The following is a 19,517-nucleotide window of genomic DNA, read 5'->3' as shown; positions in this document are numbered from 1 at the left end:
AAACATTGAAGGTACTGCTGTTATGTTCAAAATGAGAGAAGATGGTTTTGTACCAACCTGATAAAGTGTGAATCTGTGAAAAAGATACATGTGTTGTTACATCTGGTTGTTTTGAAAATTGTTCTGATATTTTACATTATGACATCAAAATATGTATTTGAATAATTAAAACATAAAACTCTTAAAGTCAGAAGGAAAAAGTCTCACCTTTGGATCGTCTGTAGCGATACAACAGGAGCAGGAGAATAATAAGAATAATTCCACAAACCAGCCCAACAATTAATGGTATAAGAGATGAAGAGCTTTCAGGCCTGGACACTGCTGTAATAGATAAGAAATAATAACTATTAATACAATTAAATAAGTTCTATAACACTTTTCTAAAATTGAAGTGCCTTTATAAAAATAAGTGAAGTCACATCAAGTCTTAGTAAAGACAAAAAATCTAGGATACAAAAAAAGTCGACTTCTGCAGCACAAACACATAAATACAAACACATTAATATACAAATCTAGAAGTATGAAAACACAAACACATATACACACACTAAACACACAATAAACAGTATATATAAACATGTATGTGTTGCAATACAGTGTGATATGAGTCATGACCACTGATGCAACTTTATTTAGCTGAAAAAACAATCTTTGACTCATCATTCATTTACATTTATATTTTCATATATATACCAAATTATGAATTTTATGTTTAATTATTGAATTACCTTAGGTTCAGTATAAAACAAGTTCTCTTACACAATCCAATATGTGAAATCAGCTGAAACTAAACCTGTAAATTTCTAATTCTGTAAAGTATTTGACCACATTTCTTTCTAAGACAACAACACAATTTACAAAAAAGAAAATGCATGAATTGTTTTAATCCTACTCACCCTTAACTGACATCCAACTCTGTACTGATTCTTTTCCTGAGTATTTACACTTGTAGAAGCCTTCGTCTGACTTTGACACTGCAGAGATATTCAGCTCCCCTCTGGTATCATTTTGGATAAGTTTGTAATTTTGATAGAAAAACACATTGGAAAGTAATTCTCCTGTCTTCAGTTTGCAGCCAAGAGTAACAGAATCTCCCTCAGTCACAGGATGCACAGGGCTCACCAGGATAATATCTGCATCTGTAAAACAGTCAAAGAATATGAAGTTTCAGTCAGAGACCAGCTGCTGACCTTTAGAACAAGGTGACATAAAACCATGAGAATAGATCACACATATGCCTTTATTTTTCTCCAACTAATTTATCTCACAGAATCAGTGTAGCTGAGCAAAGACCCAACATTTCAGCTTTATTACATACATGTCTTGTATCTGTAAATACACTAGCTATGGCTAGTTAGCTCTAGAGCTAACAGGTACACATGAAAGAAACAGTGGATGGCTATTGACACAAAAACACCTCTGACTAAATCAGCATGTTAATTTTATCATCAAGAATAAAGAAAGGTCTTGCTGCACACCAAAAAAGCTGTGGACCAAACATCTTGGAAAACCTGTAAAATATTAATTTCCAGTTGTTTAAATAAATATGAAGAAGCTTTAATTTGGTCCACAGATGAGTTTTGGTTTGAAGGAAGCCCTTTCATAATTTATTTATTCTTTTGCATTACCTGTGTTTGACAAGAACACGACTAAATTATAATGTTGTGCAGAGGACGTCTGATTTTCTGATTGATTGGATGATGTTTCTTTATGATAATTTTAAGGAAATATAGTTTAATGAGCTTTTCATTTTGTTAAAGAAACAATAATATAACATAATTTTTCTATCAAAAGGTTAGGCATATAACTTGTTTGTCTACACAGGAAGTGTAGTTAGTGACACCATGTTGAAAATAATTTAAATACAAGATGAAAATAAAATAAAATGTAATGTAAACATACTCTGTATAGTGATGTTGACTGCATCGCTGAACTCTCCTGATCCAGACTCACACCAGTACACTGCATTACTCTGCTGTGAACTGTCGATGTTGCATGTGGATCCAGTCATTGACCTCCAGTTAGAACAGTATGACCAGTAGTGCTCCTCAGGAAACCTCCTCACTCTCCACTCAGTAGAGTTTCCTTCACAGCTCAGTGAGACAGAGTCAGAGGTGAAGTGCTGCACTCTGTCAGGACTCACTTTGAGAGTCACTGCTGAATGAACATCTGAAAAACAACATGTAATGAGGAGCAAACCAAGTACAGAGATATTAAAATTAAAAAGATCACAATGCAAATAATCCTCTTTTTTGTATTTTTTATACTATTTATTATTGAGAATAAAAACATCTCAATAACATAAACTGTGCAAAAGGTTCAGTGTTTTGGTGAAACTGTGAGTGTTAAGAACATACAGAGCATATGGACTGACACTGGAGACGTGAAGTGTGCTGCAGAGTGGTTTGAGCTGTTTTATGGATGTTTTGATTATTTTTCTATCTTGAAAACTTGCTACCAAGATAACTACAGCAACTGTTCACTGTGAAGCTGTAAACAACCTACGTTTACCTGCCACCTTTCAAACATACAAAGGATGTGTTTTTCATTCTAAATGATGCTTCATTGTCTCTATATAAAGTACTAGTCAAAAGTTTGGACACATCTTCCCTTGAATGAGAAAGTGTGTCCAAACTTTTGACTGGTGCTGTATAGTCAGTGTTTTTCTCTCATCTGTCTGAGTTTTCTCAGGTTTCCAGCTGTTTCTGTACTTTGTCCATTTACCTGCTTTGTTGGCTGCTGATTTTTCTGGTTTTTCATTACTAGATTTTGACTGTTTTGTAGTATTAGTATTCAAAGTATAGTATATTAGTAAGTAAAAGTATTCATTGCAAACAGGAGCAGAGTTTGATTTCAATGACAAATAAAATCATAATATCTCAGTTTTTCGGTGCTGTAATGTTTTCAGATCAATTGAAGATTTAAAGAAGGAAATCCAGCCCAGTCCAGTATGTAGAATAATTCAATATCAACATTGTGTTTGGTGAATGTGTTGAAAAACTGAAATCTTGACTTGATGGAGAAAGGTCATAGGTTCAACACAATCAATACCCAGATAATGACATCACAACTGCTTCTTGACAAAAGGAGACAAAAACAAACAAGCAAACTCACCTCCAGACCAAACAAACTCAGGTTTGCTGTAATGAGTGTAAAACACTGGGTCTCCTCTTCCAGCTCTACACATATATCCTGCTGTGTGTGTCGACCCATGAATGATGTAGGAATCCTGTTCAGTCCCATTGGTGCTACCAGGTAGCAGCTCATAGCTGTAGGACTTGTCTGATGGTTTGGGAACAGTCTTATACCAGTAGAACCTCCATCCTGCAGATGGATGTTCAACCTCACAGCTCAGAGTTACTGAGTCTCCAGGACTCAGCCATGATGGAGACACAGTGAGGACAGACTCTGGTGCATCTGTTGGAAAGTGATTTTCTCAGAATGAAAACATGTTATGATGTAGATTTTAGTCTCTAGACATATAAATAAATCTTATCTAATACAGTTATCATGTTTTCTATTATAGAATTACATTTTATCTTAATATATTTTATATCTAAATATGTAATATTGACTTAATGATATACTATCTAAATATATGTTAACAAAAATGTATTTTATTGTATGTTTAATATTTTCATTGTAAATTAAATATGATCAGACTTACTGTCAGATACTGTCAATTTAATGTAATCACTCCACTCTGTTGAAATATGTCGTGCATTTTTCATTTTGCCTTTACACCTGTAGTTTCCACTGTCGTATGAGGAAGCCTTGCTAATCTTGTATTCATTTTGATTTAGAGATGTGTAATGGAGTGTTTCCCATTCATACTCCCACTCTGTGTCTCTGTCGTGGATATCACATCTCAGCATCATCGCCTCTCCTCTGTATATCTCAGTCCAGTTGGGTCGCAGAGTCACAACAGCCTTATTTGAGACTGTTAATGGTTAAGAATTATCAATGAGGATACAAGAATGACAAAAGTTCAAATCAATAACAGTCATAATGTTTTTTTAGCCTAAATTTTAATCAATAATCATAAAAACACAATACAGTTTTTTTCTAAACCGTGTCTAACAAATCTCATCGTCAAACTCACCAATTGTGTTGATCCAGATTGAGTCACTGTACTCTGTGTAGTAAACTGGGTTTCCTCTCCCTCCTCTGCACCAGTAGAGTCCTCCCTGTGAGACACTGATTTGTCCAGTTGATTGGAAAACAGCATCTTGTGTGTTCAGGTGTTCAGAGGTTTTGTACGTTAAGTAATATTTCCAAGCAGATGATGATGGGTCCACAGAGCAGGTCAGGGTCACACTGCCCCCTACTGGAATGTCTGTGTTGTCAGCACTCAGTTTGGCCTTTGGTCTATCTGCTGTTCAGTTTAGAACAAAGACATTAAACGTTAATTATTGTTCCTGTGATTTAATCCAATTTAAATAAATTGGTGAAAATGAGAACATAATGAATTTAACGTAATCTTGATGGGAGTCCCAAGCACACAGAAAATATTGATTTAATCACTTTGATCTGCATCATGAGTCATTGTTGTATATTTTCTTTAATCTGTTCACAATTAATCAATTAAGTATATTTCAAATTCTACAGGACACTGAATGATGGCTTGTCTTCAAAAACAAACACAATTATTTACTGACCAATCCTGATTCTTGAGTAAAGAAATGTTTTCTATTGAATTATTCAGACACAGATAGGTGGAAACTCAAAAACATGATATTCTCACGATTGATGAAACACAGTCCAACTTACATGACACTGTCAACCTGATGGGATCACTTCTCTTTGTTGAGGACTAAATATCTATTTTATGTTCACCCATACAGCAGTACTTATCTACTGTAAAAAGTAGCTCTGAAACTCCAGTATTCACTGTTTTTTTCAAGGTTTTTCTTTGGTTGTTTCCATTCATACTCCCACTCAGTGTGTCCACTATCTTTGATCTCACATCTTAGAGTGATTGACTCACCACTGAATATCTGAGGCCAGTTGGTTTGCTGTGTTACAACAGTCTTGTTAGAAACTGTACCCACCAAATATACACAGTTTGGATTTGAAATATATACTGGTATGACTGTCCTTTCTGCTGTTACTGTGGCCTTGAGATTACTTGCTGTTCACATTAGAACAGAAAACAAAACAAGTAAATGGTTGGAATGAGATTTGCCCGAAGAAAATGTTTTTACTTCAGCACAAGAACTACAGGGAAATCATTCTTGATATTTCCCTTAGAAAAGACTTGATCATCAATCAAATCATTTAGCTAATACCATCATATGGAAGATACAAACAGAGCATGTGACATATGACTCTCCTTGGCCGATGACAGGAGTTACTGCAGAACTAACTAATGAGGTACAGTTGATGTTTAATTAGTGCACTATTTTTGTTTGCTTCTATTTTTGGTTGTTTTTTTTATTAACACTAGAATAGTTGTGGTGATCATGTGGTGGCATGTTTCTCATAAAAAGTTGAGAGCTAGTTGGTGACACTGGTGCAAAGTATGGAGCTTTTTTCCTATCTTTATTCAAGAGCGTGGTATATCAATTTGAGAGCATGATTTATTGATTTCACTTTCAAATTTTGTAATATTGTCCCTCAAAACCCTGCCCTCGCACTCAAATAGCCTCTGCTTGCGCTTAGATTTGCTCTGTTTCGACTCAAACTGTGTGCTTGCACATATAATGTTCCTTGCAGTTTTCCCGCGCTGCAGCTTCAGCTCTTCTCCTCGCACTGAGGCTACTTCTGTGCGTTCGTTGAACTGCTTTCAGATTTCGTCCTTGCTCTTAATAATCCTGTCAAAATCCCCCAACCAATAAACCAGGTGTAGTGTTGATCAATGAAATGATCCCTGCCTTCTTGCGGGCATGTTCGCTTTACTTCTTAGAGCGTCCCGTACGGGCGGGTACTCCTTAACTGGGTTCATCCACTCCCGCCCTCCAGGGCTTCATTAAATGTACTTCCCTTGCTTTCTTTACGACTTTTAGATAAAAGGACGGTTAATTTATACACCAGCACCCGTACATTTTACTGTAGTAACTGCATACCGTATTATAGTAGCCGCATGGCACAGCGCCCACATGTTGGCGCGCTGGAGGAGAAAAAATGTCACCTCCATCATAAACGTTGCTATGGTTAAACCTGTGTAAGAATGGCGAGATGGTCGCTTGAACTTCATTTTTTATATGTAAAATTGAAGTGTTACGCGTTACAAGGACCTACAGTTGTAGTTTTACTTCTTTTTGGAACCCACAGTTGTAGTTTTCTCAGGCTGGTTAGCAGCTCCTCCATCCAGACCGCTGCTAGTGTAAAGCCACTGACACACTGTTAGCTTAGCCTGTTAGCACCTGCTGCCACCAATAGCAATTCAGACCAAATCAGGCGGTGCTGCGTTCAGCCGCAGGGTCAAGAGGAGGTGTGTGGAGTTGTTGGCGTGTTTATTTGTGCTCAACAATGTCACTGCTGTGAAACAATCAGAAAATAACTTTTTTTGATCTGATTCACCGGCTTTCTCACAACCGGCGCTCCCTCTCTTCATTCACTCTCTGGCTCGCTCAACCACAGTCTCTCTTTCTCTCTCTCTCTCCCTCTCTCTCTCTCAATCTCTCTCTCTTTCAATCTCTCTCTCTCCTGGTGCTTTCAGCTGCTCTCTCTCTCTCTCTCTCTCTCCTGGTGCTTTCAGCTGCTCTCTCTCTCTCTCTCTCTCTCTCTCTCTCTCTCTCTCTCTCTCTCTCTCTCTCCTGGTGCTTTCAGCTGCTCTCTCTCTCTTTTTCTCTCTTCTTTTTTCTAATGAGACAGGAAGCCGACAGCAAAGTCAAATGAATTGTGGTCAGTGCTGTGGGTTTATTTGCTGAGAGTAAAAAACAAAACAACAACTAGACCAATTGGGATGGGATTTGCCCTAGAACTTTTTCACTCTATTGTTACACAACAGACTTGAAACATTTACATCTCATTTTCAGCAGCTCGGTTTCAGTAATTCTGTTCTCAAACTAAAAAGCGACCACTTGTTACTGAGCTGCTCATAGGAGGCTGCATCATTGTTAGAGGGAGAAAATATTTCTGTTATCTTACTTAGATAGACTGAAATGAAAAACAAGCCATTTTGAATATGAATGACAGATGGTTTGACTTACATGATACTGTCAATGTGATGGCATCACTCCACTCTGTTGATGAATACAAGTTCTTTCTACCCTTACATCTGTAGGCTCCACTGTGGGACCAAGTAACGCTGCGAATCCTGTATTCATTGTGTTTTGGAAGTGTGTTTAAGGTGTTTGGTCTCCATTCATATTCCCATCGAGGGTCTGCACCTCCCTGGATCTCACATCTGACAGTGATTGTCTCACCACTGTATATCAGAGGCCAGTTGGGTTGCAGAGTCACAACAGCCTTGTTGGAAACTGTTTAAAACAAAAATACACAGTTAGACACAACTAGACATATAAGATTAAGAGAGAAAAATGAAGAAATATAAAATACAAGGCAACATCAAAAGCATAAAAAAGATATAAATCAAATAGTGTGAAAAGACTTTTGCAATCACATGTTTGTCAGATAAACAGGTCTTACTGAGGACAACAGTCCTCCAGAACACCTGAACCTAAACTTTTACAGGATGCATTTATCTCACAGTGCAGAGAGACTTGACTGTTTAACATCAGTCATTTTGGGGAACAGTTTAATAATCCCATGTAGTTGCATCTTTGCTGTTTAGGTTACCAAGCAGGCAGATTACTGGAAATGTTTAGAGGATTAATTTAATTAAATTTTCGATAAACAAGAATCAGAACCTTCTTATTCAGCATTAAGAATTCAAGTTCTTTCAGCATTTCTTTTATTTTTTAGGAGCCCATTTCCTTTAATGTTTGTGCTTTCACTTTTGTATGTGTTTTGTAGTTTGTAGCATCTCTGGATTTGCAGCATGTTTTTCTTAATGTTTGTGTTTTCACTCTTCTGTTTGCTTTGTCACTGTACATGTGAACTCTTTTGACACACAGCTGCCAAAGAAACAATTAGCAGCCAAGTGTCCAATTGCTTTTGAACTTTTGGTTTCTTGTTATATTGAGAAACTGAGCAAATATTTGTATCATGGTGGCAGCATTACACTGCCATAATATTAAGTTATAATATAAGCAAAACTATTTTAGCCTATTGATTTTTGCAACTGGGAAAAGGAGACATGATTTACAATAAAATGATATTTTTCTGGGAGTCCATCTCACAGTTGTTTGAGGTTATGGTAAATATTTGCTCAACTGAATTTCATAAAAAGTTTAGTGCCTCAAATCATGTCTGTAGGTCTGTGTGTCATTTACATTTTTTGTCCCTTAATTATAATTTGAAGCAGCCAAATTTAAAAAATAAATAAATAAAACTGAGGCTTTTTTTAGCTGCTGACAAAAGTCAGACAGTTACACAGATCATTATGATGTTACTTTCCTCTGAAACACATACGTTGGGCAAAACTTAAGATAACTTCATCATACATCTGGTTTAACTGCAGTTCAGCTGAAGCTCTGCTTGTTTTGACAGAACATCAGGTTCAGTTTAGCAGCTGCATTTTAAACTCCTGCAAGTTCAGGTTTAACTGGACCCTGTCTAAACTGCAGCTAAGCTGGTCAGATGCTACGTGACAGAGCAAAAAGCCGCAAAGTTTTCAACTTCAGTTTCTTAGAAGCTTTTAAATCACTGTTCAAGGGAGGTTTTGTCGTGGAATGTTCTAGTATTTATTTTCCAACAAGTCCTCCAGGAAGGACAGTCTCTTATTTTGATCTACTATTTCTGCATTTTTGTATATTGTCCATCAATGTCTTTTCATTGAGTCGTCGTCACCTTTGTTCCAGGTTTCATCTCCTACTACTCAGCAAGTTTCGTTATATCAGTTTGAATTTGTCACATGATGCTAAATGTTCATATACATGTTCAAAGATTCAAAGATCTAAGAAGAGTCTGCAAATACTGTAATAGGACAAATGTGTTAAATTTAACCAGTTATAGATGTTATAGATGTTATAGATGTTATAGATGTTATGGATAAAACTGAGTGGTGTTATGGAAGCATCTTCTACTCTTGTTTTGCATCTTTACACAACCTGAAGAGGGTTGTTACATTTTGACCTACATTCAGTTTTTCTTTAACATTCTCCTTTTTTGCTATTGATACCAAAATGACTCTTTTTACACTACTGATAACAGATTTAAATAATACATGTTATATTATTCCACAACAAATTACTAAACTCACCAGTTTCCTGAATGATGACGTCATTGCTGTACTCTGTGAAGATCTCTGGGTCTCCTCTTCCTCTTCTTCCTGCTCTGCAGTAATAGATGCCTCCTTGATTAACTCTTAAAACTCTGTTTGATTCAGCATATCTGATGGGATGAGCTGCAGAAGATCCTGAGGCACGTCTGAACCACTCATATTTCCAATCAGCAGAGTCGTCCACAGAGCAGGTCAGTGTCACACTGCCGTGTTCTGGTATGATGGTTTTGTCTGCTGTCAGTGTCGGTTTGGGTTTATTTGCTGTTCAGTTCAGAGCAAAAAACAAAACAAGTAACAAGTGAGATGGAATTTCCCTTAGAAAAACTTTGAACATCAATTAAGTCATTTAGCAAATACCATCATATGGAAGTTGCAAACAGAGCATGTGACATATGACTCTCAGTCGATCACTGATTTGGTAAACAAAACTATCTAACTAACTAACTATCTAATTAACTAACTAACTAACTAACTAACTAACTAACTAACTAACTAACTAACTAACTAACTACTGTTGACGTTTTATTATTGTTTTGTTTTGTTTTATTTTTGCTTGTTTTTTTATTTTTGCTTGTTTTTTGCTTGTTTGCTTGTTTTCTTGGGGTGGGGGGCACACTGCATGTTGACTCCTCTGAAGTTTTTCTGTTCTGATACTAAAGAGGAAGGAAGGGGGTCATATTTTCTGTTACCTTATCTAACTAGATTGAAACAAAATGACATTCTGAATTTGATATGAACATATTTGACTTACATGATATCAATGTGATGGCTTCACTCCACTCTGTCAAAAAAAAATCCCTTCTACCCATACACATGAAGTCTACAGTATGGGATATAGAAGCACTGCTGATTCTGAATTCTTTGTCTTTACGAGATATGTCCACACTATTTTTTCTCCATTTATATTCCCATCGAGTGTGTCCACCTCCCTGGATCTCACATCTGACAGTGATTGTCTCACCACTGTATATCACAGGCCAGTTGGGTTGCAGAGTCACAACAGCCTTGTCGGAAACTGTTCAAACAGAAAAGTAAAGTAGTATGAAAAGAGCTTTGCAATCACATGTTTGTCAGATAAACAGGTCTTACTGAGGACAACAGTCCTCCAGAACACCTGAACCTAAACTTTTACAGGATGCATTTATCTCACAGTGCAGAGAGACTTGACTGTTCAACATCAGTCATTTTGGGGAACAGTTTAATAATCCCATGTAGTTGAGTCTTTGCTGTCTAGGTTACCAAGCAGGCAGATTACTGGAATTAAAAAATATATATATTAAATTCAATTTTCTATGAACAAGAATGAGAAGCTTTTATTCAGCATTAAGATTTCAAGTTTATATGATAAAAACAGATGTTGTTGAGATTTGGTGTGAATATCTTTTGTTCACAGCCATATTTCTTATAAACATTCACCTGAAGAAAAGATTTGTATCAGGGGGAAAAAGTTGGTCAAGTATTAAACTGAGGATCACAGTACTGTCAGCAAATTTAATGATGTGTCTGTTCTCATGCTGAGAAAGGACTCACCACTCGGGGGAGCCACAGGAGTAAAGAATCTTACCTGCCATCACTGACTCTGATCATTTTAAAATATAATCAATAAAATAATCTAAAAGCCACCTCACCAATTTAAAATCTAGACTGAAACAAGCTAAAACCATTTCAGCTGAAACATTGTGTTAAACTTCCTTCAGAGAGCTAAGAGGTACTGGACTAAATCATTCATTCATTCCGACTTCAGACACTGTTTAAGAATTTAATTTAAAGAATATAAGTTGTTTTATTTCAGAACAAATGACTTAACTGTTCACACTGTTCATAATCAAACTCCGACTTGTCTTTCTAAATGCTTCATATGTGTTTTCTTCACATGCTTGTGTGTTTTCTACAACATTTACATGTGAATCTTAAGTTGCAGTGCATTTAACTCTCTTGGCCTCCCATACCCTTTTGACAAAATCTGCTTGAAATTTAAATCTTTAGTACACAGAAGTCAAACAATATGACCTCAGTTCTTCTCTTTTGTTTAATGACAGGTTAGGTAAAAACAGAAAAGAGATTCACTTGCTCAGCACTCAGCACATTGTGTGTAATAAATCTCAATGTCAAACTCACCAATTGTGTTGATCCTGATTGAATCACTGTACTCTGTGTAGTCAACTGGGTTTCCTCTCCCTCCTCTGCACCAGTAGAGTCCTCCCTGTGAGACAGTCATTTGTCCAGTTGATTGGAAAACAGCATCTTGTGTGTTCAGGGGTTCAGAGATTTTCTCATCTTTGTACCAGTAGTATTTCCAACCAGATGATGGTGGGTCTACAGAGCAGGTCAGGGTCACACTGCCCCCTACTGGAATGTCTGTGTTGTCAGCACTCAGTTTGGCCTTCAGTCTATATGCTGCTAGTTTAGAACAAAGACATTACACTTTTTCTCCTTTGCATTAACATAAAAAAATGGAGCTATGCACACACTTTGAAAATTTGACACTCATGTATCATCTATAAACTCTAATCACAATCCCATTGCTTTCATTCAAACAGAAATTCTAAATCACATTTTTGTCCTCTACATTGCAGATCAGTGACACACTGTGCCGTCCTCTTATGGTCTTCCTGTCTGCTCTCAGTGTGACCTTGTGTCTGTCTAAGTTTAGAAAAACAATAAAACGAATAAGTGACTGTCATGGACAAGCCATCAAAAATGCATTTATATCTTTATATAACACAAAGGAAACACCTGTTTAAAATCATGTATGACTCAAATGAATTTAGACTCTCTGTTTGCACATTTATGTTCATAATCAAACTCCAACTTGTCTTTCTAAATGCTGCATATGTGTTTTCTTCAGATACTTGTGTGTCTCAAGAGTCATCACAACATCTGGTCTCCCTACATAAACACGCATTTTGAGGAAAAGTCATTTCAGAATTTGTATTGATACATGGAGTACAATGATACATACATGATAAAATATGAACACAAAAATGGGATGTGATTAAAGGCCCAAAAGCACTAAAAGCGATAAAACGTGACTGCAGTGAAATAATCAGAATAAAACGATTTATTTCTCTCATTCAGGGGCTTTTTTCTCACTACTGCTCTCTCTCTCTCTCTCTCTCTCTCTCTCTCTCTCTCTCTCTCTCTCTCTCTCTCTCTCTCTCTCTCTCTCTCTCTCTCTGGTCGCTTGGTCCTCATTTGACGCTCCAAAATCGAAAGAGGTCTGAGTTGAGACGTCAGGACAGTTTGACGCGCCTAATGACACTTTTGGTGCGTGTTTGGCCATTAAAAATAAATAAATGTACTTCAAGACGCATCACACGCTTTCAGTGCGTTTGGGCCTTAAGAGTAATACAGTGGATAACAAATAAGAAATAAATATTTATATATAATATACAAACAAAAATCATTAGTCACCTTCAGAGTGTCCGTAGAAGAGTGTATTCAGCACTAAAATAAAGATTGAAACTTCATCAGACATAATCAAACTGACAGAAAGTCAAAATCACACAAACATAAAACAAACAAACAAAAAAACAAAAAAACAAAAACAAATAGAGTTTCAGCTGTGGTAACTATTGTTTGATAAATTAAAACAGATAAGAGGAGAAAAACTCTTTAAAATGAAACATGTAAAATAAAATAGGAAAATCATGAAATTCAAAACCCACATACATAACAATACCTGAAACAATTCACATTTACATTATGCAAAAATAATCATCCAGCAGTAAATTGAACACAGTCCTTCAATCTAAACTGAGCCAAGTCACCAAACAACATCTGGCCTATAAAACAACCCTGTAGTTAAAAACCATAAGCGTGCTCTGTTCAAGCTCTCAGAGAAACTGGTTCAACCAGTGATACTCTGTAATTCTGACTATTCAGGAACATGTTCTTTAATCTGTGACATGCAAAAAGAGAAAGTCAGTAATGTACTTACAGAATAATCCCAGCACACAGATCAAAGTGTACCTCATCCTCACATCCAGCACTGACACTCTGTCACTCAGCTGCTCTGAGTCTGACAAATGTTTCTACCTTGCTTTAATAATAATGCAGCAGAAAGACAAAGAGAGAAGTTACATTTTGGGTAAATGAAAGATGAGATCAGACTTTCTTCAACTTCTTTAAAATTTAGCCTCCCTGTGTTTCCTTCCCTTGTATGCAAACCACAGACAACTTCAACTGGTTTGATAAACGTTGACACATGTACACTTCCTGGCCACTGCAGAAATACATCAGCTTGTGTCTTGTGCAAAGGTTTGTGCCTGGAAAATGTTATAAATAAAAAATGTATAAACAATAAGTATTTACTGCACATCCATGAACCAAAAAATCATTGACTTTAGTCATATCACATCATAAACATGCTTAACATTTTGTTGTGTTTATTTGTGTATGTTATGCAGTATATGCTCACTGCTCTTGCATCAACAGTGTCTGCATTGTGATGAGGTAGGTGTTGCGTGTGTATATAAATAAACACGTATAATTCTACTGTGTATTCTTGGACACTACATCCTGTATATGTGTGTGTGTTTAATAGTCTCCATAGTGAATTTGATATAAACTGTGGTCAGAACTTTTTATTTACTCTAATTTACTCTTTTTATTTGGTGGTAGATTTGTGTCTATCTGGTCGTTTTATGAGGAAGTCCTGAATTACAAATGTGTTGTCTTCTTATCAGTCCAAAGAGCAACAGCAGTTGTGATGATATTATAGCTTAGAAAACAAGAAAGCAAATGAAAAAACTCATCTTAACCCATCAATGAGTAAAAGGTTGAACATCAATTTTTCAATTACAGCAAACAAATTCTGTATTCTATCAGCCTCATTATTCAGAAACAGTATAATTAAATCATTTCTATTATTTGACATTTACAGTATGAATAAACCAACTAAGTTCAAAGTCAATCAACATTTGAACTCAACACATCCATCTATGGTCTGAATTTCTGCTTCTTCCCCAAAAATCTTGAGTTGTTGAAATAAACCTCCAACAGCAGACTGTTGTTGTCTACCTACTGACCTTTGTCATGGTTGGCTTGATCGTTATTATGGTGGTTAATCTGAGTCTACATCACATATTCAAACAGAAGCCAAATGTCAGGACTCATTACTAAAAACAGCCATGTTACAAACCTCTGGTATTAGGTTATAAAGGCTGCTTCTGTTTACTGTCATTTACCTGTTCTCATTTTTCATTTACTGGATTTTAGAACTTTAGACTTTTTGGAAATTGTTGCACATTTTGCACCATTGTATTATACAATTTACTTATCAACTACAGTCTGAGTAGAAACAAGACAAGCCTCTGCTTATCAGCATGACAAATATAAACCAATTTACCAGTTCCTCTTTACACAGAAATATGTGTTGCAGAAGAGATGTCTCATGCTGTGCAGGATGTGAGTTCACAAATGTTTTGTTTTTTTAAGTGGTAGAAACTAAATGAAGTACAAATTTTTGGGAGGTAGTAGAAATTGAGTCAAGTGCAATGCATATGAATATAATATAGTAATTACAGAATGTTTTTTAACTGAGTGTCTTTGAATACAACAATGACTGGTGGTGACATGAGGAAGTGGACAGTCAATATTTATTTCTCAGTCTTAAACATCATACAACAGAAAGTCAGAGGGGTGAGCTTGTGAAAATCTGACATTAAAGTTCTCACTGTGTTTTGCATCTTGAACTCTCCCTATCACCTCAGTCTGCTATCTGCTGTCAACCAGGTGTGAAACATGTCATCTGGCTGACAACATACATTTGGCTTTAACTAAAGACTTTATTTCCTCATTTTCATCGGTAGGTCGAGAGTCTCCCCTGCAGGACTCCTGCTCTGTAGGCATTGAGTGGAGCCTTTGATGGCAGGTTTGATTGACAGGCCGGGCACACAGCACACATCAAATAACAAATCATCACATCGAACAATGAATGTGGCAGCAATAAATAATGAAGGCCAACATTAAATAATGAAATAGTGACATTTAGTGGTGAAAGCTACACATAGACCTTCAAATAAAGAATAAAAATATTGACCATTCCACCTCTGTACTAATTACTTGATGGGTTACTGTTAATTGTTTGACCTTTCTATTCATAACAGTTGGCATTAATTGCAATGTGCATTTATTATTTGATGTTTAGCTTTTCATTATTAGATATGGATCAGTAGTGAACCACTCTCCTCTCTACTTCCTCAACTCTCTCTGGCGTCTGCCCTCTGATCAGCTCACATTAGGAAGGACATGTGGACTCACACCTTTGGTAGTGTGTAATTAGATGGCAACACTAGTTCACTCAATTATATAAATATATAAAGTATGCATTATGTAAATATAAAAAGCATTTAGAAACACCACTGACTGTTTACTGCAGAAAAAAAGTTTATTGATGCCTAACAAAAATAAAGTACATAAAGCACTGGTAAATTCATTTGTAAATAGACAGGAAAACTTTCCAGTATAATAACAGCAAAAGTTACATGTAATAGTTGATAGCAGTTCATTACATATACAAAAGTAATTGTTGATGTCCATCCTGGAGCTTTTTCATTTAACACTGAAAAATATGCTGACTTTAAAGCTGCACTACCACCTGGGTAATGTTGTTTAAACATTTCAAACTGATACCTCCTGCTGCTTTTTAAAACAGCCTGCAATCAAAGTTATTAAAATAAAGTGACAAAATAACTGTAAAAATAAAAATAATAATACTACAGTGTATAAATACTAAATGGGAATAAACCTCAGTAGTCTTGTACTTTCTGCTAAAAAAGAGAGTATTAAATCCACATGATGTAAGTATTTTATATCATCTGCTATTACATTAACTGTACAAAACATTGAGCATCGCTGATATTTGGATAGCAGAGTTGCACACAATGGTTATATAAAATGTTGTTAACCATATTTATTTGGCCTTGTCCATACAGCTGTCTTTACTGACCTGAAAAACAACCACGAAAAACAAACATATAAGGTTATTCAGGATGTAAAATATGCTTGCAACATGCTATTATGACATATAATCCATTTAATGATCAGTAGTAGTAGTAGTAGTACAGTTTGTACATAACATGGCAGAATTATTACCAAGAGATGTTCCTGGTTTAACTTCAGAATAAACAGCTTCATCAGTTGCTGCAGGAGTTGATTTTCCTATAAATGGAGAGAGGATTAGTTAAAAATATTTGCCAGTAATGTCATAATTTACAATAATAATGTACTGAAGGGTTGTCAGGGTTAATGTCTCCACTGATAATAAAAGAATAACAGTATTGTAATGCTCACAGTGCTCAAAGCAGTTAAACAGCAGAGTATTATGGCTTTTACAGAACTTAGTAAACATATTGATATTGAATATACATACTGATGTATAAATACTGTTCTTCATCACTGCAAACACACATAATGTAAAATAAACATACATTCCAAAACAAGATATTCAATGAAAAATAATAATTATAAACACCTACAATTTTACAAACACTGAACACATCACATACATTTTTCCACATCACAATGTGTGTGGAAAGTTGTGAAACTGTGTCTTAATCCGTGTGTGTAATCAGATTAGTAAAAGTGTAAAAGAATCTCTAAATTCATACTGAAATTTGTGAGTATGTACGGGAACTGCAACTGTGTATTCAGATTTGCAAGTGTATCAAGATTTGTGAATGTTTAAAACAAGGCAGGATGCAATGGAGCCGTAAAAGTCACTGTACTGTTCCCAACTACCATAACAACAAGCAACTTTCCACAAATTTCCATCTAGTGAGTGATCAGTAGCTCTTTAGCATCGTTAATGGTGCAAACTGACAACCTGTAATGTTTTAGCCTCGCTAGAATCTGCTAGCACAATATTGTTGCAGTGTTTCCCCTGAGACAACTTCAACGGTAAATAAACTGCAATGTTATGTATAAAATATTCTGTTTGTGGTTAACATCATTGCAATGGATTTTATTCTGTATTTTATTGCTGGGGCTTTGCTAGAATCTACCCTGCTGCTGTAAACAAATGTAGTTCATATGATGTAACATTAGAGTCTGCAGGAAACAAACATGTTATTTTCAACAAACTATACTTGTCTTGTTAGTGACAGCAGCCTTTAATGTTTGACTATATTTTCAGTGAGTAACCTGCACCAGACTAATCCTCAGTGACTGCATGCTGTGACAGTCACAGTCAGCGAACACATGAGGTGATTGATATTAGGAAAAATGTTAATGCTAGTTAGTGGTTTTGCATGAGTGATGACCATCAATCTGTTGACAAGAAACCTGCAGAATGTTTGTCTGCAAGTTAATATTGCAAATAATTCAATATTGGTTGGCACACTGTGCCTAAAAAGACTAAAATTGTGACACATTTGCAGATCTCAGGCATGACAGGAGTCTAGCAAACAGTCACATGTATAAAGAAAACCAATGGAGAGGTGTACCTGAGTTGTAACTTCCTAACTCTTGGAGCAAAATACTTAAAATACATCTTTCTCACAGATTTTACACATTCACAACTATGTGTATGCTAGGGCTGGGTGATATGGACAAAAAAATCGTTATTTTTTTCAATCTCGGGGTTGTTTCATTATTTTACTTGATTTTTGTTTGCCTTCATAATGCAAACTTAAAACATCATATTTATTTAAGACAGTTGAGCAAGAACAATAAGAAACCTGCAACACCTGCAAGGCTGTTATAATCATTACGCATAAAATACACGTGATCCCACACAGCTGTTGACTGTGAGCACCAGATGCTTCAACTAAGTAGATCATAGGCATCTAGTTTAATAATCAGTTTCAGCACAGATAGAGCAGAAAAATCAGATCACTAGTTGCTGCTGTTTGTGTTTCTTTACAAGACATCAGCCTGATATCTGCAGACTGCTGCTAGCTAGCATTAGCTACCTGGAGAGTAAACTGTACAGTGTAGAATCTGGATACTGTTCCTTCAACTTCAGGTGTTTCAACTCTCATAACAGATGAGACCTCATCAACTAACACAAACCATGAGCACAGATCAGTGTGCAGAGTCATTTTCAGTCTGTTCTTCTCGTAGATGTGACTGTTAAATTCACTGCAAGATAGCCAGAGACAGCTGTGGCAGGTGTGCATGTAGTGTAATTAATAATGTCACAGTTTACGAGACTGTTGTGACTCAAAACAGCTAATGTAGCTGCTATCTACTTTTTGACTAAAAATAACCTTTTCATGCATTTTGTAATGACTCAATTTTACGATTTAGACATTTTACACATTGACCAAAAACAAGAATTTAAATGAATAAAATCGTCCAGCCCTACTGTATACATTCACAAATCTTGATACTCTTGCAAATCTGAATATACATTTTCAGTTTCCTGAACACATTCACAAATATCAGCAATTAGAAATTATTTTACACATTCTGAGAGAAGAGAGTTTTATTCCAACCTGATAAAGCCTGAATCTGTGAAAATGATATTTGTTGTTACATGGTTTTGTTTTGTAAATTGTTTTCTCTTAAATTATGTAATATTGCATTTCAGACTGCTCCATGTTAAGGTGTATACTGTACCATTTTCAGTGTCTTTAGAGCCTCTGATTGATTCATAGACAGAAGCATCACCTGTGAGCAAAAAGTGAAAATCAAGCTGAGATCAAGTGAACCATTTAAATTGCATGATACCAATCAAATATCACCTTTTTAACAAAAATCCTCAGGTTTTTTTTTTTTAAAAAATGTGATTTTGACAGTGTGGATAACTGCAACAACAAGAAACTGTAAAGGTTTTAGAAGCTTTCATTTCTTTGTAGACTGTAATGTTTAATACGTTACAACCAAGACTGTAAAGCCTTAAAGCCATAATGGCAATAATATTTCTGGACTCTAGACATAAGTCTTGTAGTTTTGGTTCAATCACAACAATATAAAACCATGTTCTAGTCTGATCTTTAGTGCATGTGGTAGAACAACAGGTTATGTGACAAATCTTTGAGACTGTTCTACAAACTGACCCACTGCTTTATTTACTGAGATCAACAACAACTTCCTGTCTGATGGATTGTGGCTTTTGGTTAATATTCATTAAAAATCAGATGGCCAGAGTCTAGAAAAAGAGTAATAGAAATGTTAGAGTTAGAGTTAACAAAAAATGACAAAATTAATCAGGATTAGTTTGAAGACTGACCATGGAGAAGAGAGGAGTATACGTTATGTTGAGTTTCATTCAGGTTGACCA

General features: G+C 35.8%; 1 protein-coding gene and 2 long non-coding RNA genes across 7 annotated transcripts in view; all 3 read right to left on the bottom strand.

The window, feature by feature from the left end:
- The window catches only part of LOC121890089 (CD166 antigen homolog), an 89,211-nt gene extending 77,660 nt beyond the window's left edge, over positions 1-11,551 (bottom strand). For 2 of the 5 annotated variants that reach the window (XM_042402360.1, XM_042402361.1), the window contains exons 1-7: positions 11,408-11,548; positions 3,668-3,940; positions 3,115-3,417; positions 1,903-2,169; positions 897-1,139; positions 208-321; positions 58-73 (exon numbers count right to left, since the gene is read on the bottom strand). In XM_042402360.1, coding sequence (XP_042258294.1) covers positions 58-73; positions 208-321; positions 897-1,139; positions 1,903-2,169; positions 3,115-3,417; positions 3,668-3,940; positions 11,408-11,507 — 1,316 coding nt within the window. In that variant the 5' untranslated portion in view covers positions 11,508-11,548. Of the gene's footprint in view, positions 1-57; positions 74-207; positions 322-896; positions 1,140-1,902; positions 2,170-3,114; positions 3,418-3,667; positions 3,941-11,407 lie in introns of all 5 variants that reach the window. The other 3 variants (XM_042402359.1, XM_042402358.1, XM_042402362.1) reach the window with 3 other exon arrangements.
- Positions 11,552-11,875: 324 nt separating this feature from the next.
- LOC121890102 lies at positions 11,876-13,318 on the bottom strand. The gene is made up of 3 exons (XR_006093688.1): positions 13,230-13,318; positions 12,704-12,736; positions 11,876-11,932 (listed from the first exon to the last, which is right to left on the bottom strand). It is a non-coding gene; the product is annotated as an uncharacterized LOC121890102 (long non-coding RNA).
- A 2,651-nt stretch (positions 13,319-15,969) lies between these two features.
- Positions 15,970-16,596, bottom strand: LOC121890096. The gene is made up of 3 exons (XR_006093682.1): positions 16,586-16,596; positions 16,388-16,453; positions 15,970-16,241 (listed from the first exon to the last, which is right to left on the bottom strand). It is a non-coding gene; the product is annotated as an uncharacterized LOC121890096 (long non-coding RNA).
- Between the last annotated feature and the right edge of the window lie 2,921 nt (positions 16,597-19,517).

The sequence above is a fragment of the Thunnus maccoyii genome, chromosome 22 (genome assembly GCF_910596095.1).
Source record: "Thunnus maccoyii chromosome 22, fThuMac1.1, whole genome shotgun sequence".
NCBI classification, from domain to species: Eukaryota; Metazoa; Chordata; class Actinopteri; order Scombriformes; family Scombridae; genus Thunnus; species Thunnus maccoyii.
The sequence above is the reverse complement of the archived record's forward strand: the minus strand, read 5'-3'. Positions and strand labels throughout refer to the sequence as shown.